This window comes from Cololabis saira, chromosome 23, assembly GCF_033807715.1.
Source record: "Cololabis saira isolate AMF1-May2022 chromosome 23, fColSai1.1, whole genome shotgun sequence".
NCBI classification, from domain to species: Eukaryota; Metazoa; Chordata; class Actinopteri; order Beloniformes; family Belonidae; genus Cololabis; species Cololabis saira.
Genome location: NC_084609.1, coordinates 2,330,884 through 2,356,707, shown reverse-complemented (window position 1 = coordinate 2,356,707; position 25,824 = coordinate 2,330,884). Strand labels below are relative to the sequence as shown.

Here is a 25,824-nt window from a genome sequence, read left to right as displayed (position 1 = left end):
GTGATGTGGTTGACATGGTGTTGGAAGGAGAGGTTGCTGTCCAGGATAACTCCGAGGTTGTGATGTGGTTGACATGGTGTTGGAAGGAGAGGTTATTGTCCAGAATAACTCATGGTGTTGGAAGGAGAGGTTGCTGTCCAGGATAACTCATGGTGTTGGAAGGAGAGGTTACTGTCCAGGATAACTCCGAGGTTGCGGATGTGAGTGGAGGGGGACAGAATGGAGTTGTCCATGGTGAGGGTGAAGTTGTGAGCGGTTTTGGTGAGGGATTTTGGGCCGATGATGAGCATGTCCGATTTGTTGCAGTTGAGTTGGAGGAAGTTCGAGTGCATCCATGACTTGATTTCGGCGAGGCAGTTGGTCAGGGTAGAGCGGGTTGCAGAGGTGAGGGATTTGGTGGAGATGTACAGTTGGACGTCGTCGGCGTAGCAGTGGAAGTGGAGTCAGTGGCGGCGGATGATGTTGCCAAGGGGGAGCATGTAGAGGATGAAGAGTAGAGGACCAAGCACCGAGCCCTGGGGGACGCCTTGTGACAGAGGGGCAGTGGAGGAGGAGCAGTTGTTGATGCTGATGAATTGATGTCTGTTGGTGAGATAGGATTTTAACCAGGAGAGGGCGGATCCGGTGATGTAGAGAGATGATTCCAGGCGGGAGAGGAGGATGGTGTGGCTGATGGTGTCGAAGGTGCTGTGAGGTCCAGGAGAAGGAGAATGCTGAGGTTGCCGGAGTCGGAGGAGAGAAGGAGGTCATTGGTGACTTTGATGAGGGCTGTTTCTGTGCTGTGACGTGAGCGGAAACCAGATTGAAATGTTTCAAACAGATCATTGGAGGTGAGGTGGGTCTTGAGCTGAGTGGCGACGGCGCGTTCCAGAATTTTTGACAGGAAATGGAGGTTGGAAATGGGCCGGAAGTTGTTCATGGTGTCAGGGTTGAGTCCAGGTTTTTTGAGGATGGGGGTGACAGCTGCCAGTTTGAGGGTGTCCGGGACTGATCCAGAGCTGAAGGAGGAGTTAACGATGTTGATGATGAGTGGGGAGATGGCTGGGAGACAGTTTTTTATAAATGTGGATGGGATGGGGTCCAGAGCACAGGAAGAGGTTTTCATGCCCATCATGAGAGTGGAAAGAGACACTGAAGACATGGGAGAGAAGTGAGACAGGGGCTGAGAGGTGGAGGGGGGGTAAACAGGTGGGGAGGTGGAGGGGGTGGAGGAGGTGGTCAGGTTACTGTAGATGGTCTGGATTTTGGATTGAAAAAATGAGAGGAAGTCGTTGCACTTAGAGACTGTGAAGGAGTTGGAGATGTTGTCACTGGGTTTGAGAAGTTTGTTGATTGTGGAGAAGAGAGCCTTTGGGTTGGAGGAGTCGGAATGGATGATGTTGGAGAAGTAGGTGGAGCGAGCTGAGTTGAGGGCATCCTTGTATTGGTGGAGATGATCAGAGTAGGCGAGTTGATGAACAGTTAAACCAGATTTCTTGCAGAGTCGCTCGAGTTGACGTTTACGGGATTTCATTTTGTGGAGTTGAGATGTGGAGAATTATAATATAAATATAATATAATTATGATATAAATAATAATAATAATAATAATAATAATAATAATAATAATAATAATAATAATAATAATAATAATAATAATAATAATAATAATAATAAAAAGCACCTCCAAGACCGAGGCCATGGTTCTCCACCGGGAAAGGGTGGTGTTCTTTCTCCGGGTGGGTGGAGAAGTCCTGGCTCAGGTGGAGGAGTTCAAGTATTTCGGGATCTTGTTCACGAGTGAGGGAACAATGGAGCGTGAGATTGACAGGCGGATCGGTGCAGCGTCCGCAGTAATGCGGTCGATGTACTGGACCGTCGTGGTGAAGGAGCTGAGTCGAAAGGCGAAGCTCTCGATTTACCGGTCAATCTACGCCCCTACCCTCACCTATGGTCATGAACTTTGGGTAGTGACCGAAAGGACAAGATCGCGGATACAAGCGGCCGAGATGAGTTTCCCCAGCATCAGCAAAACCATCATCTGCCACCACCTGCCATGGACAGGCCATGTTGTACGCATGGTGGACGCTCCCTTAGAGATGAGTTTCCTCCGCAGGGTGGCTGGACGCTCCCTTAGAGATGAGTTTCCTCCGCAGGGTGGCTGGACACTCCCTTAGAGAAGAGTTTCCTCCCTTAGAGATGAGTTTCCTCCGCAGGGTGGATGGACGCTCCCTTAGAGATGAGTTTCCTCCGCAGGGTGGCTGGGCACTCCCTTAGAGAAGAGTTTCCTCCGCAGGGTGGCTGGACGCTCCCTTAGAGATGAGTTTCCTCCCTTAGAGATAGGGTGAGGAGTTCGGTCACCCGGGAGGAGCTCGGAGTCGAGCCGCTGCTCCTTCACATTGAGAGGAGTCAGCTGAGGTGGCTTGGGCATCTGTACCGGATGCCTCCTCGACGCCTCCCTAGGGAGGTGTTCCAGGCATGTCCCTCCTCCCTAGGGAGGTGTTCCAGGCATGTCCCTCCTCCCTAGGGAGGTGTTCCAGGCATGTCCCACCGGGAGGAGACCCCGGGGAAGACCCAGGACACGCTGGAGAGACTATGTCTCTCGGCTGGCCTGGGAACGCCTCGGACTCCCCCCGGAAGAGCTGGAGGAGGTGTCTGGGGTGAAGGAAGTCTGGGCATCCCTGCTGAGGCTGCTGCCCCCGCGACCCGGTAACGGATAAAGCGGGAGAAGATGAGTGAGTGAGTGACTAAAAATAATAATAATAATAATAATAATAATAATAATAATAATGACTATTATCATAAAGACGTGAGAGATTATCAAAGTTTCAGGAGATTTAATTCACCACTTTTATTCAATAGGGGTTAGGGTGGAGGAAGGACAGAATAAGAGATGCAGTAACTTTAAACTCCACAAAATGGTGATAAACACCAGGATTCTGATAAACAGGTCACCGTGACAAAAGTGTGTGTGTGTGTGTGTGTGTGTGTGTGTGTGTGTGTGTGTGTGTGTGTGTGTGTGTGTGTGTGTGTGTGTGTGTGTGTGTGTGTGTGTGTGTGTGTGTGTGTGTGTGTGTGTGTGTGTGTGTGTGTGTGCTCCCACTTGGGCTTGGCTTGCCAGATGGAATCGAGCTGAAATTCTCAAGCAGGAACAACTCTCCTTAGCCACATCCACAGCCTCCTGGGTAAAATCTGGGAGAAGGAGGAAATCCCAGCTGAACTCAGGGACGCCTTAGTTGTCACCATCCATAAGAAGGGTGATACGGCGGACCGTAGTAACTACAGAGGCATCTCCCTGTTATCCACAACAGGAAAAATACTGACCCGTATTTTGGCCAACCGGTTGCTGCCATTGTCAGAAGAAGATCCTCCCAGAGTCGCAGTGCGGCTTTCCTCCTGCTAGGGGAACCTCGGACATGGTTTTTGTAGCACGTCAACTGCAGGAAAAATGTTGCAAACATCTACCACTGTACATGGCCTTCATTAACCTCACAAAGGCATTTGACTCTGTGAACAGAACTGCTCTCTCGGGTGCCCTCTCCAAGATCGGATGCCCTGAAAAGTATGTAAACATCTTGCGTCTGTTGCACGATGACATGACCGCAACTGTGGTTGGAAATGGCGTCTCTGAACCAACTCCCCTCAACGTCACTATTGGGGTAAAGCAGGGCTGTATCATTGCACCAACCCTGTTTGCCATCTTCATCTCAGCCATCCTCCACCTCACCAGCCAGGACCTTCCTGAGGGCGTCAAGTTCACGTACAGGACAGACGGCGGGCTCTTAAACCTGAAGGTTTAGGGCAAAGGGCAAGATTCAAAGCTCTTCCATCACAGAGCTTCAGTACGCAGATGACAATGCTCTAGTTGCTCATTGTGAGGCCGACCTCCAGAACATCTTAGATGCTTTTGCCAGAGCATACCGACTCCTGGGACTTGATATCAACATCAAGAAAACTCACACACATACACATACACACATATAGTCATTTAGTCACATGCACACACACACACACACACACACACACACACACACACACACACACACACACACACACACACACACACACACACACACACACACACACACGCATGATCATATACATACACACACACACACATAGACATACACACTGGCTTGTTCACCTGCATGCTGGCTCTCTAGTTTTTGGGTTTAGGTAGCGGTAGCGATAGCTTAGCTCAGACTGCGATCAGATCTCAAGATTTAGGTCGATTGCTGTTCGTGTTTTGGATGGCTCCGTGCCGGTTTCGTGCTTTGTTTGTGGTTTTTTGTTGCAGATTTCCAGTGCTTGACGTGTGTCTCCGTGTGTTCCTGCTTCCTGGATTGGCAGTGGATGTCGTCACCCCCCCCCCCACCCCCTCCCCCCCCTCAAAAAAAAAAAAAAAAAAAAAAAAACACTGGGTTTGTATGTGTATGTTTATGTATGTGTACGCATATGTGTGCGTATATATATGTATATATTACATATAGTAATAATGCACTTATATACACTTTTGGTTTCTACCGTCATGGTATCAATCAATAATATGTGTGCAGACAAGGTAAAAAAAAAAAAAAAAAAAAAAAACATCAAGAAAACTCAGATCCTGTACCAACCAGCTCCTGACACCCCCAACCCCCCACAATCTATGCGGGAGACAAAATGTTGGAAAATGTCGATCAATTTGCCTACAGTACCTTGGTCTTCTTTCTATAAGAACTGCCATTGATGCTGAGACACACCATCGCATAGGGTGTGCCAGTGCAGCTTTTGCTAGGCTGAGGAAGAGGGATTTTGAGAATCGGGACATCCATGTCAAAACCAAACTACTTGTCTACCAAGCAGTAGTTTTGCCCACTCTGCTCTATGGGGCCGATAGCCGGACCATCTACAGCAGACACCTGAAGGTCCTGGTACCACCGATAGCCGGACCATCTACAGCAGACACCTGAAGGTCCTGGTACCACCGGTAGCCGGACCATCTACAGCAGACACCTGAAGGTCCTGGTACCACCGATAGCCGGACCATCTACAGCAGACACCTGAAGGTCCTGGTACCACCGGTAGCCGGACCATCTACAGCAGACACCTGAAGGTCCTGGTACCACCGGTAGCCGGACCATCTACAGCAGACATGTGAAGGTCCTGGTACCACCGATAGCCGGACCATCTACAGCAGACACCTGAAGGTCCTGGTACCACGATAGCCGGACCATCTACAGCAGACATGTGAAGGTCCTGGTACCACCGGTAGCCGGACCATCTACAGCAGACATGTGAAGGTCCTGGTACCACCGATAGCCGGACCATCTACAGCAGACACCTGAAGGTCCTGGTACCACGATAGCCGGACCATCTACAGCAGACATGTGAAGGTCCTGGTACCACCGGTAGCCGGACCATCTACAGCAGACACCTGAAGGTCCTGGTACCACCGGTAGCCGGACCATCTACAGCAGACACCTGAAGGTCCTGGTACCAACAGCGATGTCTCAGAAAGATCCTCAGGATCGGCTGGGAGGACGGGCGGACTAACATCAGCGTCCTGAAGGAGGCCAGCATCCCCAGCATCAGCAAAACCATCATCTGCCACCACCTGCCATGGACAGGCCATGTTGTACGCATGCCTGACAACCGCCTGCCAAAGCAAAGCTGTACGGACAACTGAAGGAGGAGAAACGTACCCAAGAAGGACAGAAGAAACGATATAAGGATATCTATATAAGCATACATACATATATATGTATATATGTATGTATATAAAGTATTGTAAAGTAATTGAGAAAATTTAAGAGAAAAAACAGCTTCAAGTCGGAGATTTAATTTTAAGACCCAGAAAACTCCTGAAATGAAGAAAATAGACACCAGAAACTCCCAGAACTCCCTAAAACAAGACATGGACACGTGAAAAGAAAGAATGCAGATAGAAAAGTGAAGACACACACACACACACACACACACACACACACACACACACACACACACACACACACACACACACACACACACACACACACACACACACACACACACACACACAGATGAACTTGGACTTTGACTTGACTGCGGCGTCTCTGTCCACAGCTGCGTCCTGATTGGTCCCAGCAGGCCTTAGGCCCCGCCCCCTGCACCCTTAGGCCCCGCCCCCTGCGCCCTGATTGGCTGCTGCACCGTTGACCTGTGTCTGCTGCGTTAGGAGCTGAGGAATCGATCCACCGCAGCCGATCAGGAGCAGAGGAATCGATCCACCGGAGCCGATCAGGAGCTGAGGAATCGATCCACCGGAGCCGATCAGGAGCTGAGGAATCGATCCACCGCAGCCGATCAGGTAAGCGGTTTATTTAACCCTAACACAGAACTCTTATAGTATATTGTGAGTATATAATATAGTATATTGTGGTACTTTTTACCTCTACAGTAACAGTTTCTAGTAACTTCTGCTGATACAGATGTCATAAAAATCCTATAAAAAAGATACAGAAGTTAATAAGTACTTTATTATTATATTTTATCTCTATTAAGGATCATTATGATACATGTACTTTGCTCAACACTACAATAACAGTTAATCCATGCAAACTCAACACAAAAATGTAAACATTTAATGAAACTTGAATATTGGATTGAAAAAAATTCCAGACAAAAAAAAAATGACTGTCATATCGAAAGTTGGAAGAAACTGATTCTTCCACATTCTCTGCTGGGAAAGTTATGCAACACTCCCTTGTAACCTGCTGGAGCACCAAACTTTTTATTTTGAAAGTCTATTTCTTGGTACTTCAGTTCCAGTTGTTGACACCAGGACTGAATCCACTGAATTGTTCTGAGGCTGGTTAGGGTTAGTGAAGGTTAGGGTTAGGGTTAGTGAGGGTTAGGGTTAGGGTTAGGGTCAGTGAGGGTTAGGGATGGTTCCATCTCAGGACAAACTTTAGATCTGAGAGTAAAACTCGTCCTAAACCACCAGCCTGAATCTGAATCCCTGGGTTTGAGGAGGATGTTCAGGTTTGAGGAGGATGTTCAGGTTGTGTAATGTGTGCAATGGCTACAATGAATCAAAATCCGACAGCACTCTCTTAAAGTACAAAACTTTAATATGGTTTAAATCACTGCACAGCAGCAGGAAATCGGACGCGTTTCAGCTTACAGCTGTCCTTCGAGGATGGTTTTTGATTTAGATTTTTTATTAAGTTTTTTTGGACTGGCACCCGGTGACACACTTTTAACCTTTTTGAGTGAGCACGCCAAGTCTGCCGATTAATGGCTACAATGAGCATGTTTTGCAATGCACAACTTTTGGAAACGGGGTTTGAAGCAGCTCCTGCTCGACGCGGAGCCGGGACGGGTATTTGTTTTTCAGAGCAGCAACAGCAGAGAAACCAGCAGAGAAACCAGCAGAGAAACCAGCAGAGAAACCAGCAGAGAAACCAGCAGAGAAACCAGCAGAGAAACCAGCAGAGAAACCAGCAGAGAAACCAGAAACCAGCAGAGAAACCAGCAGAGAAACCAGCAGAGAAACCAGCGGAGAAACCAGCAGAGAAACCAGCAGAGAAACCAGCAGAGAAACCAGCAGAGAAACCAGCAGAGAAACCAGAAACCAGCAGAGAAACCAGAAACCAGCAGAGAAACCAGCAGAGAAACCAGCAGAGAAACCAGCAGAGAAACCAGCAGAGAAACCAGCAGAGAAACCAGCAGAGAAACCAGCAGAGAAACCAGCAGAGAAACCAGCAGAGAAACCAGCAGAGAAACCAGCAGAGAAACCAGCAGAGAAACCAGCAGAGAAACCAGCAGAGAAACCAATTCAATTCAATTCAATTCAATTTTATTTATATAGCGTCTAATACAACAGAGTTGTCTCTAGACGCTTTACAGAGACCCATACCCAGAACATGACCCCCGAGCAGTTATTACATAAACAATGGCAGGTAAAAACTCCCCTAGTGGGAGAAAAACCTTAAGCCAAACAGTGGCAAGGAAAAACTCCCCTTTAGGAGGGAAGAAACCTTGAGCAGGACCAGGCTCATAAGGGGGGACCCTCCTGCCGAGGGCCAGACTGGTGGGTCAGGGACGGCAACAGCACAGCAGGCAGGTGGAAGCAGCAACGGGATGACCGGGGGTGGGGACTGCAGGCCAGCACACAGCTCCCGAAGCTCCGGCCCAATCAGCAAGTCCCAGGTTGGGGTGCAGGGTCAGGAAAAGACTTGTGCTCCGTAATGCAAGCTACAAGCCACCCACGGCCACCTGCAGGACAAAAGAGAGAAAAGGGAGGAGAAGGGGGGGCCAGCAACGGGATGACCAGGGGTGGGGACCGCAGGCCAGCACGCAGCTCCCGAAGCTCCGGCCCAATCAGCAAGTCCCAGATTGGGGTGCAGGGTCGGGGAAAGACTTGTGCTCCGTAATGCAAGCTACAAGCCACCCACGACCACCTGCAGGTTCCGGTGTCCGGCAAAGGATGCTGCAACATGGACAAAAGAGAGAAAAGGGAGGAGAAGGGGGGGCCAGCACAAGAAACCACAGGAGCGACTCTGACACACTAAAGTTTACACTACCTAGAGATTTACCAACACCAGCTAGAGGTTTACTAAACACTAACTATAGGCTTTACTAAACAGAAAGGTTTTAAGTTTAGTTTTAAAGGTGGAGGTGGTGTCAGCCTCCTTAACCCAGATTGGAAGTTGGTTCCATAGTAATGGTGCCTGATAGCAGAACGCCCGCCCTCCAAATCTACATTTAGATACTCTAGGAACTACGAGTAAACCTGCACCCTGGGAGCGGAGAGCTCTGACAGGAACATAAGGCACTATCAGGTCTTGTAAATAATGCGGAGCTAAGCCGTTTTGGGCTTTATACGCAAGTAATACAATTTTAAATTGGATTCTGAATTTTACGGGTAACCAATGGAGCGACGCTAACACTGGAGAGACATGGTCTCTCCTGCTGATTCCTGTCAGCACTCGTGCTGCTGCATTCTGGATCAGCTGGAGCCTATTCAGCAAATTACTTGGACATCCTGCTAACAACACATTACAGTAATCTAGTCTAGAAGATACAAACGCATGAACTAGTTTTTCTGCATCACTCTGTGAGAGGATTTTCCTAATCTTTGCAATATTACGGAGATGGAAAAAGGCTATTTTACAAACCTGATTGACATATGGTTTAAACGACAAATCCTGATCGAAAATAACACCAAGATTTCTCACAGTTGCACTGGAAGCCATCGCAACACCATCTAATCCCTTCCTAAGATGCTCTGGACCAAGAATGATAACCTCTGTTTTATCTGAAACCAGAAACCAGAGAGAAACCAGCAGAGAAACCAGCAGAGAAACCAGCAGAGAAACCGTCTAAACCAGTAACATGTTGCAAAGGGAAGGAGAATGTGCACAGCTCTTTGTCCTAACGGTGGATATTGCAACTTAGTCTCAACATGGGGCCTACCACACTCAAGCCAGTGGAGGTTTTATATAAAAAAGAATTCAAAATCCTAGATAAAAAACCTATCTCATACCATCATTGCAACATCTTGGACAAATACAATCTATTAAGCTTCGACAAGTTCTGCAAATTCTCATACAGTTGTGTAATGTATAAAACCCTACATGGCCTGGCACCACCTTGCCTCCAGGAACGTTTTAAATCCCGACAGTCGTGAGTCACTGGAGCAGTGTCCAACAGAGACGTAGAGGCTCCGTTCAGAAAAACTGCTTTTAGCCATAACGCACTATCCATAAAGGGTTTTCTATACCTGTACACATAAGGGAATACCCCTCTTTAACAACTTTTAAAAACCAGATAAAAATGTGGCTCAGAGGTCGACAAATGTGTACACACACCTAATGTGTGTTTGGGCCTCCTCCTACCTACTCACTGTTTTTTATCATTCTCATCTTACGCATTGTACTTGTCTTTGTTTCTGTTTTCTTTTTCTTATTGCATTTTTACCTTTTCTGCTTTTAACACCTTACCTGCTTATATCGGACTACAGATGGAAACTAGCCTTGTGCTACAATCTGGCACATTTACATATGTATATATGTTTATATATGTATATATGTATATATGTTCATCAATGTGCATTGTCCTGAGAAATAAATAAATAAAAAAAATAAACATGGAGTCAGATGTGACGTCTATGAACGGCTGCTCCTCTGCAGATAAAACCAGTTGCAGGGAATTCCCTCTGGGCATTCCCTCTACATCAGAGTGACGAGCGGGAATCCTCAACACAGGACGTAAACTTAACCCAACCTGTTACAGTATAAGCTTGGTACGTCTCAGCCAATCAGGGGGCTGGTTGTTAGTGTGTAGGGACCCGGATGTGTGGTCATGGTTACTGTTGCTATGGACGTGGTAAACTCTCTCTATCTCGTTATTTTAAGATAGTTAACCTTATAGTAACATGGTGTCAGGAGTTGAAACATTTTATTTTTGTTGGAAAATGCAATATTTTAACATTGTTTCGGCATTAAAATACATTTTAATAATGTTTCTAGTGAGAAATGTGTATTTTATTTGCATAATCTTCATTCAGTGAATGTATATGGTGTTTAGTTTGTCAGTTATTAAAGAGATTGTGGAGGTTTTAAAACATTTAAAAACCAACCAAGGGCATTTATCCTGGACAACATAGTATCTAGAATAAATCTGCTGTTGGTCCCTAACCCTAACCCCCTAACCCTAACCTAACCCTAACCTAACCCTAACCCTCACTAACCCTAACCCTAATCCTCACTAACCCTAACCCTAACCCTCACTAACCCTAACCCTAATCCTCACTAACCCTAACCCTCACCTAACCCTCACTAACCCTAACACTAACCCTAACCCTCACTAACCCTAACCTAACCCTAACCCTCACTAAACCTAACCCTCACTAACCCTAACCCTAACCCTACCACAGGTTAGCATAAGGGGAGTCGGCAAACTAAAACAGCTAACTTATGAAAAGTGAATTTAGATGAGCATGTTCCAGTCTCCCATATTCAATACCTGTATCTGATCACCAATAGCACCGATACCTAGTCATGTCTATGGAATCATCTGTTTTCAATCACCCAGATCAGATTTTGAGCTGCTGATTCGGTCTTAAATGTGTTTGTTTCATTAAACAGTTCATCGCCTGAGAGCCACAACGATAGCAGAGAGAATTCCTAACCCTAACCCTCCCTTCCTTCCTTCCAGACCACCATGCTAACGCTAACCCTTCCTTCCTTCCAGACCACCATGCTAACGCTAACCCTTCCTTCCTTCCAGACCACCATGCTAACGCTAACCCTTCCTTCCTTCCAGACCACCATGCTAACGCTAACCCTTCCTTCCTTCCAGACCACCATGCTAACGCTAACCCTTCCTTCCTTCCAGACCACCATGCTAACGCTAACCCTTCCTTCCTTCCAGACCCCCATGCTAACGCTAACCCTTCCTTCCTTCCAGACCACCATGCTAACGCTAACCCTTCCTTCCTTCCAGACCACCATGCTAACGCTAACCCTTCCTTCCAGACCACCATGCTAACGCTAACCCTTCCTTCCTTCCAGACCACCATGCTAACGCTAACCCTTCCTTCCTTCCAGACCACCATGCTAACGCTAACCCTTCCTTCCTTCCAGACCACCATGCTGTCCATCCCAGACCTGATCAGAAAGAAGAGAGATGGAGAAGAGCTGAGTGATGAAGAGATCCGGTTCTTCATCAGGGCTGTGGCTTCTAAAACCATCCAGGACTGTCAGACAGGTGAGAGAGTCCAACCCTAACCCTAACCCTCACTAACCCTAACCCTAACCTTAACCCTCACTAACCCTAACCCTAATCCTAACCCTAACCCTCACTAACCCTAACCCTAACCCTAACCTTAACCTAACCCTAACTGTAACCCTCTAAAACCATCCAGGACTGTCAGACAGGTGAGAGTCCAACCCTAACCCTAACCCTCACTAACCCTAACCCTAACCTTAACCCAGTGGTTCCCAAACTTTTTTTGCCAGGCCCCCCTTTTGTATGTAACAGAATTTTCGAGCCCCCCCCCCGACCCCAAGACACACACACACACACACACACACACACACACACACACACACACACACACACACACACACACACACACACACACACACACATATATAGAACATATGTGCAAAAAAACTGTCCATCTCTGTAAAAATAGATTTTCAACCTGACAGAGATTGAAACAACAACAGGAGCCAAAATGTGAACATTTGTTCTACTTGCATCTTCCTTCCAGTAGCACCAGGTAGTTGTGGGGCCTGAAGCAGCAGGTCCCCGGTTAGATTCCTGAAGCAGCAGGTCCCCGGTCAGATTCCTGAAGCAGCAGGTCCCGCCGGCCAGACCATTATTTCATGTCATTCTCCTTCGCTCTTCCCCCTATTTCTATTTCCTGTCTCTCTCTCACTGCACATATGTATTAAAGGCAATACCTTCCAACCTCGCCGCGCCCCCCCCCCTGCAATAGTGCTGCGCCCTCCCTAGGGGATGCGCACCCCAGTTTGGGAACCACTGCCTTAACCTAACCCTAACCCTAACCCTCACTAACCCTAACCGTAATCCTAACCCTCACTAACCCTAACCCTAACCCTAACCCTAACCCTCACTAACCCTAACCCTCACTAACCCTATCCCTAAACCTAACCTTAACCTAACCCTAACTGTAACCCTCTAAAACCATCCAGGACTGTCAGACAGGTGAGAGTCCAACTCTAACCCTAACCCTAACCCTACCAGCTCTGCTAACCCTTCATGTGGTCTCCTCTCTCCTCCAGGAGCCATGCTGATGGCTATCTGGCTGAAAGGGATGGTTTCCACGGAGATTACCACCCTGACCAGGGAGATGATGTCATCGGGGGAAGTGATGTCATGGCCGGAGAAGTGGAGGGGGCTGGTGGTGGATAAACACTCCACGGGGGGGGTGGGGGATAAAGTTAGTCTGGTGCTGGCGCCGGCGCTGGCCGCCTGTGGATGTAAGGTAGGAAATACTCTGGAACCAAGATGGATGGATGGATGGATGTTCTTTTGTCTGGCGAACCAAAATAAAACTATTGGAATGGAATCACAGGTTAATACAAGCTTTTAACATGTCAAGTACAAGGTTTTCCGGCCGGAGGTTCACTTCTCTCAGACCACGGTGGGTAAGAGAGAAATGCACCTGGTCATCGATCCAGTTCCTTTTTATACTAAAAAGGGGGGTGTTCTTTGCAAATTAATTTCATTGGTGGAGCCAGCTACAGGAAAGACCCCGGAACGTGTCACTTCCATCTCCTTTGTTATTTCTCTCACCTGGGGTGCCCACCCAGAACACAGACGAGACCCCCCGATGCTAAACCACCTATTTCCCCCCAATGTCTCCTCTTCAACAATGGTACGTGTATTGTATTCAGCCTCTAATCTAATCTAGTCTACCCGTATCACCAGGTATTCAAAGTAACCAGGTTACTTTGAATATAAAGAGAGAGCCCACCAGTGTTATAAATTCTTTGAGCATTTAACAATTTCATGAAATCCTAACAGATGGATGGATGGATGGATGGATGGATGGATGGATGGATGGATGGATGGATGGATGGATGGATGGATGGATGGATGGATGGATGATGAATGACACCTGTGTTTGTCAGGTGATCAGTGGGCGGGGCCTAACTAGTGACACCTGTGTTTGTCAGGTGCCGATGATCAGTGGGCGGGGCTTAGCTCACACCGGAGGAACTCTGGATAAACTGGAATCCATCCCAGGATTCAATATCTACCAGTCGGCAGAACAGGTAACGTTTCTGTAAACCCTAACCCTAATGACCAAACCCCAACCCTAACCTGGTCCGGGTTCTGGACATCTACATCTACTACATTTCTTCTTCCGGCTCTCGGCGAAGGCGGACGCTTTTCTGCTCCTCTCCTTCTCTATCTGCCCTGCTACTGCTTTTGTCCTGTCTCGTCTTCAGAGTCTCTTCTTTTCACTCCTCCCAAACTCTACAATCATGGAATTGATTAACTGGTCTCTCAGCACAATTGACCACATTTTTGCGAGGAGAAGTCAGGGGGTAAGGGAGCCCTCCTGCCCCGATGGGACTTTTTATTCCGGATACACAATGGATTCCTGGAAACATTGGAAACCGTTGTGTCTCAAGATTATGTCCGTCGAGGACGTTGAAGATGCTTCATAATTGGATTTATGATAGCAGGATTTCTTCTAATTGGAGTGGGGATTTTCCTGGTCTATCAACAAACGCGTAAGTGGTCGACAGCTGTTCTGGCTCTTTCAGAGCTGCCGGACGTGGCTGAAGGATCAAGCAAGGTGATCAACACTCAGACTTTAACGCTGGGGGAGCAAAGCCGTAAGCTGGATGTGATTCTTGAACAGAATCGTAGACTACCGGCGGTCTTTGAGCTCATTGGCAAGATGGATAAGACCTTGGAGAAGTTGGAAGCTCGGCTTGGCGGGAATTGATCACAAATTCGTCTGTTTGGAGTCGCCATTGATGAACCAGAGACTAAAGGCAGACGGAAGATTACTGGAGTCTGCCTGGTTCCTTTCTTTCAATACAATTGTTGATTCTATAATCTGGTCTTGACAGGGCGGTTTTTGGCCGATCACTCTGGTCACAATCTCCCTGGTGGAATGTAAACAAGGTGACTCTGCCCCCACTAACCCTCCCCTCTCAGGAACATCTGTGGACCTGTTTCAGAACTGTACCGAGCCGTCTGATAACATCAAGGACAATGGCTGAGAGCAGCTCTGGGTTTTCACAGACTCACCGCTCACACACACTTACTGATAACCACCCCCCCATCTTCAACGCCTTCCCTGGCTCCCCTCTTATCAGCCCCCCTGACACGGTCACCGGGTTCCAGCGCCACGAAGGCCGCACCCCTCACTTGGATGAACTTTGCCGGGACCCCCCCCCCCCGACTTGCCCACCCCCCATACCCATGCAAGTTATGATGTTGTTTTCTATGTTGCTTTTCTGTGCTGAGGTGTTTTTTTGCACCTTGACACTAGGTATTAATACACAGTGTGAAGATTATTTTTCTCCCTCCTCCTCCATCCCAGTGTCATCCTTCCTCTAAAAATTGCGTCCGTATAAACGGAGCCATCGGTGTGAACCGGAGTCAAGTTCTCTCGTCTGATTTATGTCTGACCTGGCAATAAAGCTTTTTCTGATTCTGATTCTGATTCTGATCTAACCCTAACCTGGTCCAGGTTCTGGACATCTAACCCTAACCCTAACCTGGTTCAGGTTCTGGACATCTAACCCTAACCCTAACCTGGTTCAGGTTCTGGACATCCTGGACTCCGTCGGCTGCTGCATCGTGGGTCAGACGGAGACGCTGGTTCCTGCAGACCGGGTCCTGTACGCCCTGAGGGACGCCACCAGCACCGTGGACAGCCTGCCGCTCATTACCGGTAATGGGTTAGGGTTAGGGTTAGGGTTGACAGCAGGACCAGCACCTGAACCCGGTCTGTTGTGGTTCCAGGTTCCATCATCTCTAAGAAAGGAGCCGAATCTCTGTCAGCTCTGGTTCTGGACGTGAAGTTTGGACGGGCCGCTCTCTACAAGGATCTGCAGAGCGCTAAAGAGCTAGCAAAGCGTCTAGTGAGTTGTTCTTGGAAAACCTGCACCAACAGATGTTCCTGAAAAACCTGCACCAACAGATGTTTCTGAGCTCCACGGTCCTGCTGACGGAATCAAACCTCTCACTAAACCTGGGTTTCAGGTGGAAGCAGGAAACGGTTAAATCGTTAGGACGATTGAAACGTTGACGGTTTGGTTTCAGGTGGAAGCAGGAAACGGTTAAACGGACTGAAACGTTGACGGTTTGGTTTCAGGTGGAAGCAGGAAACCGTCTGGGCATCCGCACCGCCGCCGCGCTCAGCCGCATGGACGCTACGATCGGACGCTGCGTGGGCAACAGTCTGGAGGTGATTGAGTCTCTGGAGACGCTGAAGGGGAACGGACCGGACGACCTGATGGAGCTGGTCTCCACCCTCGGTAACCACGGCAACCAGTTAGAAACATCTCTTACTTTCTTCTCTTTTCTTTCTTACCGCTATTTTTATTTTTCTTCTTCGTTACGGGGGTTCGTTTTGTACAGAAAAGTATTAGGGCCAGGCAGGAGAAAAATAAAAATAATATTTTAGAGGAGGAAGTTTTTTTTTCATGATGCACTTCAAGAAAAAAGTCGAAATGTCGAGATGAATGTTGAGGTACAATTTTGAGAATAAAGTTGAAATGTTGAGAAAAAAGGCAAAATTTCGATTTATTCACAAAATTTTCGACTTTTTTCTTGACATTTCAACTTTTTTCTCGAAGTGCACAATAAAAAACAATCTTCCCCTCTCAAATATTTTTCTCCTCCCTAATTCTCTTCTTTGTCCTGGGGAGTTCAGTTCAGCATTAACAGATCTCTGGCTCCATCTAGTGGTGAGATGGTGTAACGTCTAGACGACCAACACTTTTTCAGTCTGATTTCAATAAAACACTGTCTTATATTCGGGCTGATACGGTAAATATTCCATTTTTGGGGCTCAAATCTATTCGTGTTCTTGTAGTTTGAACGTTAACACCCTGGAACTTCTCACCATCTGCTGGAGAAAGACTGATGTTCCTGTTGAGGAACAGAGATGTTTTAGACGTTTTTAAGAGGAATGTTTAGAGACTTTTGCTACATTTAGTCAAACCTGTGTCATTGAGGTTATAAAAATGGTTTTATTTGATATAAATGTCACTAAACATATGAATTCATGTCAGCTAGAAGAGTTTTAGGTTTGTGACTTCTTCAGGACGTGAAACAGTTGCTGCACTACAGATGTTTTTCTTCTATTTTCTTCTTTTATTGTTTTATCTTTGTGTTTTTGTGCAGGGGGGATTCTGCTGAAGGAGACTGGCTTGGCCTCCGACCTATCAGAAGGCAGAAAGAAGATTTCTGAGGCTGTGATTGGTGGAGCCGCCCTGTCCAGGTTTGAGGACATGATGAAGGCTCAGGGAGTAGCACCACAGACGGCTCGGTCACTGTGTTCCACCAGCGATTACTTCTCCGTCCTGAAGAAGGCGAAGCATCAGGTGGAGCTGCAGGCGCCGGCAGACGGTAAAACTCCTGCAGAAAAACACCTGCAGACGGTAAAACTCCTGCAGAAAAACTCCTGCAGACGGTAAAACTCCTGCAGACGGTAAAACACCTGCAGACGGTAAAACACCTGCAGACGGTAAAACTCCTGCAGACGGTAAAACTCCTGCAGACGGTAAAACTCCTGCAGACGGTAAAACTCCTGCAGACGGTAAAACACCTGCAGACGGTAAAACTCCTGCAGACGGTAAAACTCCTGCAGACGGTAAAACTCCTGCAGACGGTAAAACACCTGCAGACGGTAAAACTCCTGCAGACGGTAAAACACCTGCAGACGGTAAAACTCCTGCAGACGGTAAAACTCCTGCAGACGGTAAAACTCCTGCAGAAAAACACCTGCAGACGGTAAAACTCCTGCAGACGGTAAAACTCCTGCAGACGGTAAAACTCCTGCAGACGGTAAAACTCCTGCAGACGGTAAAACTCCTGCAGACGGTAAAACTCCTGCAGACGGTAAAACTCCTGCAGACGGTAAAACACCTGCAGACGGTAAAACACCTGCAGACGGTAAAACACCTGCAGACGGTAAAACACCTGCAGACGGTAAAACTCCTGCAGACGGTAAAACTCCTGCAGACGGTAAAACTCCTGCAGTAAAACTCCTGCAGACGGTAAAACACCTGCAGACGGTAAAACTCCTGCAGACGGTAAAACACCTGCAGACGGTAAAACTCCTGCAGACGGTAAAACTCCTGCAGACGGTAAAACTCCTGCAGACGGTAAAACACCTGCAGACGGTAAAACACCTGCAGACGGTAAAACTCCTGCAGACGGTAAAACTCCTGCAGACGGTAAAACTCCTGCAGACGGTAAAACTCCTGCAGACGGTAAAACACCTGCAGACGGTAAAACTCCTGCAGACGGTAAAACACCTGCAGACGGTAAAACTCCTGCAGACGGTAAAACACCTGCAGACGGTAAAACACCTGCAGACGGTAAAACTCCTGCAGACGGTAAAACTCCTGCAGACGGTAAAACTCCTGCAGACGGTAAAACTCCTGCAGACGGTAAAACTCCTGCAGACGGTAAAACTCCTGCAGAAAAACACCTGCAGACGGTAAAACTCCTGCAGACGGTAAAACTCCTGCAGACGGTAAAACACCTGCAGACGGTAAAACTCCTGCAGACGGTAAAACCCCTGCAGACGGTAAAACTCCTGCAGACGGTAAAACCCCTGCAGACGGTAAAACTCCTGCAGACGGTAAAACTCCTGCAGACGGTAAAACACCTGCAGACGGTAAAACTCCTGCAGACGGTAAAACTCCTGCAGACGGTAAAACACCTGCAGACGGTAAAACTCCTGCAGACGGTAAAACCCCTGCAGACGGTAAAACTCCTGCAGACGGTAAAACACCTGCAGACGGTAAAACTCCTGCAGACGGTAAAACACCTGCAGACGGTAAAACTCCTGCAGACGGTAAAACACCTGCAGACGGTAAAACTCCTGCAGACGGTAAAACACCTGCAGACGGTAAAACACCTGCAGACGGTAAAACACCTGCAGACGGTAAAACTCCTGCAGACGGTAAAACTCCTGCAGACGGTAAAACTCCTGCAGACGGTAAAACTCCTGCAGATGGTAAAACTCCTGCAGACGGTAAAACTCCTGCAGACGGTAAAACTCCTGCAGACGGTAAAACACCTGCAGACGGTAAAACTCCTGCAGATGGTAAAACTCCTGCAGACGGTAAAACTCCTGCAGACGGTAAAACTCCTGCAGACGGTGAAACACCTGCAGACGGTAAAACTCCTGCAGACGGTAAAACACCTGCAGACGGTAAAACACCTGCAGACGGTAAAACTCCTGCAGACGGTAAAACTCCTGCAGACGGTAAAACACCTGCAGACGGTAAAACACCTGCAGACGGTAAAACTCCTGCAGACGGTAAAACTCCTGCAGACGGTAAAACTCCTGCAGACGGTAAAACTCCTGCAGACGGTAAAACTCCCGCAGACGGTAAAACTCCCGCAGACGGTAAAACTCCCGCAGACGGTAAAACTCCCGCAGATGGTAAAACACATGCAGACGGTAAAACACCTGCAGACGGTAAAACTCCTGCAGACTGTAAAACTCCTGCAGACGGTAAAACTCCTACAGACGGTAAAACTCCTGCAGACGGTAAAACTCCTGCAGACGGTAAAACACCTGCAGACGGTAAAACTCCTGCAAACGGTAAAACTCCTGCAGACGGTAAAACTCCTGCAGACGGTAAAACACCTGCAGACGGTAAAACACCTGCAGACGGTAAAACTCCTGCAGACGGTAAAACTCCTGCAGACGGTAAAACTCCTGCAGACGGTAAAACTCCTGCGGACGGTAAAACTCCTGTAGACGGTAAAACACCTGCAGACGGTAAAACTCCTGCAGACGGTAAAACTCCTGCAGACGGTAAAACTCCAAAACACCTGCAGAAAAACTCCTGCAGACGGTAAAACTCCTGCAGACGGTAAAACTCCTGCACACGGTAAAACTCCTGCAGACGGTAAAACTCCTGCAGACGGTAAAACTCCTGCAGACGGTAAAACTCCTGCAGACGGTAAAACACCTGCAGACGGTAAAACTCCTGCAGACGGTAAAACTCCTGCAGACGGTAAAACACCTGCAGACGGTAAAACTCCTGCAGACGGTAAAACTCCTGCAGACGGTAAAACTCCTGCAGACGGTAAAACACCTGCAGACGGTAAAACTCCTGCAGACGGTAAAACTCCTGCAGGTTCGGGGAAAGGTTGAGAAGGGGCAGGGCCAGGGAGAGGAGTCTTGACGGACAAACCTCTCCCCCGCCTGACCGGGCCGTTATCCTGCCCCTCTCACTCCCACGCTGCAGGATCCGGTGTTGTGCATTCAGAGATGCTCTTCTCCACCAGCAGAGGATGCTGCACCATGTACAAAAGAGAAGAAAAAAGACAAGACAAAAGTGATAGCTATGAGATACTTATAATAAATAAAAATGGAAATGGAGAAGAGAGGAAGGGAAGAGGAGAGGAGAAGAAGGGTGAGAGGCACCGCCCAGCGGATCATGTCGGTCCCCCTGCAGCATAGGCCTATAGCAGCATATCTACCACCAAGCTATATTTGAGACTAACTATTATAGTCTTGTTCTATAGCTGCAACTATGACTACTGACTCTGACACACTAGAGTTTACACTACCTAGAGATTTACCAACACCAGCTAGAGGTTTACTAAACACTAACTATAGGCTTTACTAAACAGAAAGGTTTTAAGTTTAGTTTTAAAGGTGGAGGTGGTGTCAGCCTCCTTAACCCAGATTGGAAGTTGGTTCCATGGTGCCTGATAGCATGCGTTTTTTCGTACGTTTTTTTTTCGTACTTTTTTTTCGTACGTTTTTTCGTACGTTTTTTTTCGTACGTTTTTCTCGTACGTTTTTTCGTACGTTTTTTTTCGTACGTTTTTTTGTACCTTTTTTTTCGTACGTTTTTTCGTACATTTCTTTTCGTACGTTTTTTCGTGCGTTTTTTTGTACATTTTTTTCGTACGTTTTTTCGTGCGTTTTTTCGTACGTTATGTCGTACGTTTTTTTCGTACGATTTTTCGTACGTTTTTTCGTACGTTTTTTCGTACGTTTTTTCGTAAATTTTTTTCCGTACGTTTTTTCGTACGTTTTTTCGTGCGTTTTTTCGTACTTTTTTTCGTACGTTTTTTTTTCGGTATGTTTTTTTGTACGTTTTTTTGTACGTTTTTTCGTACGTTTTTTTTATCGTACGTTTCTCCGTGCGTTTTTTTCGTACGTTTATTCGTACGTTTTTTCGTACGTTTTGGATCATGTCGGTGCCCCCTGCAGCATAGGCCTATAGCAGCATATCTACCACCAAGCTATATTTGAGACTAACTATTATAGTCTTGTTCTATAGCTGCAACTATGACTACTGACTCTAACACACTAGAGTTTACACTACCTAGAGATTTACCAACACCAGCTAGAGGTTTACTAAACACTAACTATAGGCTTTACTAAACAGAAAGGTTTTAAGTTTAGTTTTAAAGGTGGAGGTGGTGTCAGCCTCCTTAACCCAGATTGGAAGTTGGTTCCATAGTAATGGTGCCTGATAGCATGCGTTTTTTCGTACGTTTTTTCGTACGTTTTTTTTTCGTACGTTTTTTTTCGTATGTTCTTTTTGTACGTTTTTTTTCGTATGTTCTTTTTGTACGTTTTTTTTCGTATGTTCTTTTTGTAAGTTTTTTCATACGTTTTTTCGTACGTTTTTTTTTTACGTTTTTTCATACGATTTTTCTTGCGTTTTTTCATACTTTTTTTTTCATACATCTTTTTGTAAGTTTTTTTGTACGTTTTTTTTCATGTTTTTTTCGTACGTTTTTTCGTACGTTTTCGTTAGTTTTTTTCGTACGTTTTTTTGTACGGTTTTTTTTGTACGTTTTTTTTCGTACGTTTTTTCGTACGTTTTTTCGTATTTTTTTTCGTACGTTTTTTCGTACGTTTTTTTCGTACGATTTTTCGTACGTTTTTTCGTACGTTTTTTCGTACTTTTTTTCGTACGTTTTTTCGTGGGTTTTTCCGTACGTTTTTTCGTACGTTTTTTCGTACGTTTTTTCGTACGTTTTGGATCATGTCCCCCCCTGCAGCATAAGCCTATAGCAGCATATCTACCACCAAGCTATATTTGAGACTAACTATTATAGTCTTGTTCTATAGCTGCAACTATGACTACTGACTCTAACACACTAGAGTTTACACTACCTAGAGATTTACCAACACCAGCTAGAGGTTTACTAAACACTAACTATAGGCTTTACTAAACAGAAAGGTTTTAAGTTTAGTTTTAAAGGTGGAGGTGGTGTCAGCCTCCTTAACCCAGATTGGAAGTTGGTTCCATAGTAATGGTGCCTGATAGCATGCGTTAGTTAGTTTTTTCGTACGTTTTTTTTCGTACATTTTTCCGTACGTTTTTTCGTACGTTTTTTTCGTACGTTTTTTCGTACGTTTTTTTTTTAGTTTTTTTCGTAGGTTTTTTTTCGTACGTTTTTTTTTTGTACGTTTTTTCGTACGTTTTTTCGTGCGTTTTTTCGTACTTTTTTTCGTACGTTTTTTTTTCCGGTATGTTTTTTTCGGTATGTGTTTTTGTACGTTTTTTTGTACGTTTTTTCGTATTTTTTTTATCGTACGTTTTTTCGTGCGTCTTTTCGTACGTTTTTTTGTACGATTTTTCTTGCGTTTTTTCGTACTTTTTTTCGTACGTCTTTTTGTACGTTTTTCGTACGTTTTTTGGTACGTTTTTTTCGTACATTTTTTCTAAAGTTTTTTTTCGTACGTTTTTTCGTACGTTTTTTCGTACGTTTTTTCGTACATTTTTTTCGTATGTTTTTTCGTACGTTTTTTTTCGTACATTTTTTCGTACGTTTTTTCGTACGTTTTTTTCGTACGTTTTTTCGTACGTTTTTTTTTTAGCTTTTTTCGTATTTTTTTCGTACGTTTTTTCGTATGATTTTTCTTGCGTTTTTTCGTACGTCTTTTCATACGATTTTTCGTAATTTTTTTCGTACGTTTTTTTCGTACGTTTTTTTGTAAGTTTTTCGTACGTTTTTTTCGTACGTTTTTTTGTAAGTTTTTCGTACATTTTTTCGTACGTTTTTTGTACATTTATTCGTACATTTTTTCGTACGTTTTTTTTCGTACGTTTTGTCGTACGTTTTTTCGTACATTTTTTTCGTACGTTTTTTCGTACGTTTTGGATCATGTCGGTCCCCCCTGCAGCATAGGCCTATAGCAGCATATCTACCACCAAGCTATATTTGAGACTAACTATTATAGTCTTGTTCTATAGCTGCAACTATGACTACTGACTCTAACACACTAGAGTTTACACTACCTAGAGATTTACCAACACCAGCTAGAGGTTTACTAAACACTAACTATAGGCTTTACTAAACAGAAAGGTTTTAAGTTTAGTTTTAAAGGTGGAGGTGGTGTCAGCCTCCTTAACCCAGATTGGAAGTTGGTTCCATAGTAATGGTGCCTGATAGCAGAACGCCCGCCCTCCAAATCTACATTTAGATACTCTAGGAACTACGAGTAAACCTGCACTCTGAGAGCGGAGAGCTCTGCCAGGAACATAAGGCACTATCAGGTCTTGTAAATACTGCGGAGCTAAGCCGTTTTGGGCTTTATACGCAAGTAATAACATTTTAAATTGGATTCTGAATTTTACAGGTAGCCAATGGAGCGACTTAGAGAAAAACCCTGGTTCTGGTTCTGACCCGTCTCTCTGTCCAGGTCTGGTCCTGGACCTGGACGGTCTGGTTCTGGCTCAGGTTCTGCAGAAACTGGGGGCGGGCCGGTCCAAGGCTAACGAGCCTGTCAATCACAGCGTGGGGGCGGAGCTTCTGGTGTCGCTGGGTGACCCGGTCCAGAAAGGTGAGACCGGAACCGTGATGATGATGAAGGTGATGGTACCTGACAGGTGTGATGATGGTACCAGTACCAGTACCAGTACCAGTACCGGTACTGGTACCGGTACCAGTACCAGTACCAGTACCGGTACTGACGGGTGTGATGATGGTACCAGTACCGGTACCGGTACTGACTGGTGTGTTTTCCAGGTTCCCCCTGGCTCAGACTTCACTACGACGACCCGGGTCCGAGTCCAGAGCAGTCGGACCAGCTGAGGAAAGTTCTGGTTCTGGGGCCGAACATGCCGGCCCGGAACAAGCCGGCCCGGCAGCCTCTGGTGGCAGAACTGCTGATTACAGATCCCTAAATCCTGGAGCTGAAGATCAATGAACCTGATCAGTTTATCAATGAACCTGATCAGTGTTTATCAATGAACCTGATCAGAGTTTATCAATGAACCTGATCAGAGTTTATCAATGAACCTGATCAGAGTTTATCAATGAACCTGATCAGTTTATCAATGAACCTGATCAGAGTTTATCAATGAACCTGATCAGAGGATTATCAATGAATCTGATCAGAGGATTATCAATGAACCTGATCAGAGTTTATCAATGAACCTGATCAGAGTTTATCAATGAACCTGATCAGTTTATCAATGAACCTGATCAGTTTATCAATGAACCTGATCAGTTTATCAATGAACCTGATCAGAGTTTATCAATGAACCTGATCAGTTTATCAATGAACCTGATCAGAGTTTATCAATGAACCTGATCAGAGTTTATCAATGAACCTGATCAGAGTTTATCAATGAACCTGATCAGAGTTTATCAATGAACCTGATCAGAGTTTATCAATGAACCTGATCAGTTTATCAATGAACCTGATCAGTTTATCAATGAACCTGATCAGTTTATCAATGAACCTGATCAGTTTATCAATGAACCTGATCAGAGTTTCTGCTACTTCCTGTTGACCAGAATAAATAAATACAGGACTGTCTCAGAAAATTAGAATATTGTGATAAAGTTCTTTATTTTCTGTAATGCAATTAAAAAAACTGAAATGTCATCCATTCTGGATTCATTACAAATCAACTGAAATATTTTAGCCTTTTATTATTTTAATATTACTGATTATGGCTTACAGCTTAAGATTAAGATTCCCAGAATATTCTAATTTTTTGAGATAGGATATTTGAGTTTTCTTAAGCTGTAAACCATGATCAGCAATATTAAAATAATAAAAGGCTTGTAATATTTCAGTTGATTTGTAATGAATCCAGAATGGATGACATTTTAGTTTTTTTAATTGCATTAGAGAAAATAAAGAACTTCATCACAATATTCTCATTTTCTGAGACAGTTCTGTACATTAAAACTCTGTAACGTTGACATTAAAGGGTTTTTGAGACTAAAATCCTGGGCTCGTCATCGACCAAAAGTTCACACGGAAGCAACACATAAATCCATTAAAGGGACCATTTAAAAGTATCACTGTAATGATTCAGAAATACTGGTTTGATTCTGTTTAACTGACTGTGGAATTGTGGGGATCCACTTTTAAAACCACCTTAAATTCAATAATAAAACTAAAAACGAGCCGTACTTCTCATCAATAAAGCTGATTACTATAAGCTCACACACACACTTTTTCTAAACTCTCATGTTTTTATTATATTTTTATTACATTTATATTACATTTGTTTTATTATAAAATCATGCAAATTATGTTCAGAGCAAAACCAGAAATGCTCCCTGACTCAACACAGAAGTTCTTTTCATTTCAGGAAACTCGTTCTAATCTCTATATATAATATATAATAATAATATAACGAAGTATAACGTATAATCTTAAGACGTGTCTGCAATTTCACTGAACAAAAAGATACAAAAGTTGTGAAAAGTTGACGTGTCTCCGTTACTGGAGTTAAATTCTGGAATGATTCATTTAAAAACATCTCATTCTCTTTTGCTTTTTAAGAAAATGGTTTGTAAATTTGTTATTTTTGAAGCTTATAAGTGCGATTGATTATCTGTTAATGTTTCTTTGCTTTTCTGGAGGTCGGAAGCCAAAAAAAGAAAGTTAATATAGTTTATTCTTTTATAACCAGTTTTGCTTCTGCCTTTTCAGTCGTTGTTCAACACGTGATTATTGGTTTTGTGTGAAATGTTAACGCTATGCACAATGTTTTTAGTTTTTGCATTGTCATGATTGAATAAACTTCATTCATTCATTCATTCAATAAAACATTTATCTGATCGAGTCCCAGATGTTTTTCTGTGAATAAAAGTCGTTCAGATCTGAAAGTCCTGAGAAACTGAAGGAAACAGAAACGTCTAG

General features: G+C 45.2%; 1 protein-coding gene across 4 annotated transcripts; it reads left to right on the top strand.

The window, feature by feature from the left end:
* The first annotated feature begins 5,971 nt into the window (after positions 1–5,971).
* On the top strand, positions 5,972–24,017 carry tymp (thymidine phosphorylase). Of its 4 annotated transcripts, none has more exons than XM_061714298.1 (10): positions 5,972–6,240; positions 11,588–11,711; positions 12,755–12,957; positions 13,652–13,750; positions 15,261–15,390; positions 15,462–15,580; positions 15,814–15,976; positions 16,848–17,072; positions 23,362–23,502; positions 23,688–24,017. In XM_061714298.1, the coding sequence occupies exons 2-10, from the start codon at positions 11,594–11,596 to the stop codon at positions 23,843–23,845; spliced, it is 1,356 nt and encodes a 451-aa protein (XP_061570282.1). In that variant the 5' UTR covers positions 5,972–6,240; positions 11,588–11,593; the 3' UTR covers positions 23,846–24,017. The 4 variants fall into 4 exon arrangements, with proteins under 4 accessions (XP_061570282.1, XP_061570280.1, XP_061570279.1 ...); XM_061714296.1 differs by having other exon boundaries at positions 5,972–6,273; XM_061714295.1 differs by having other exon boundaries at positions 5,972–6,306.
* Positions 24,018–25,824: the final 1,807 nt, after the last annotated feature.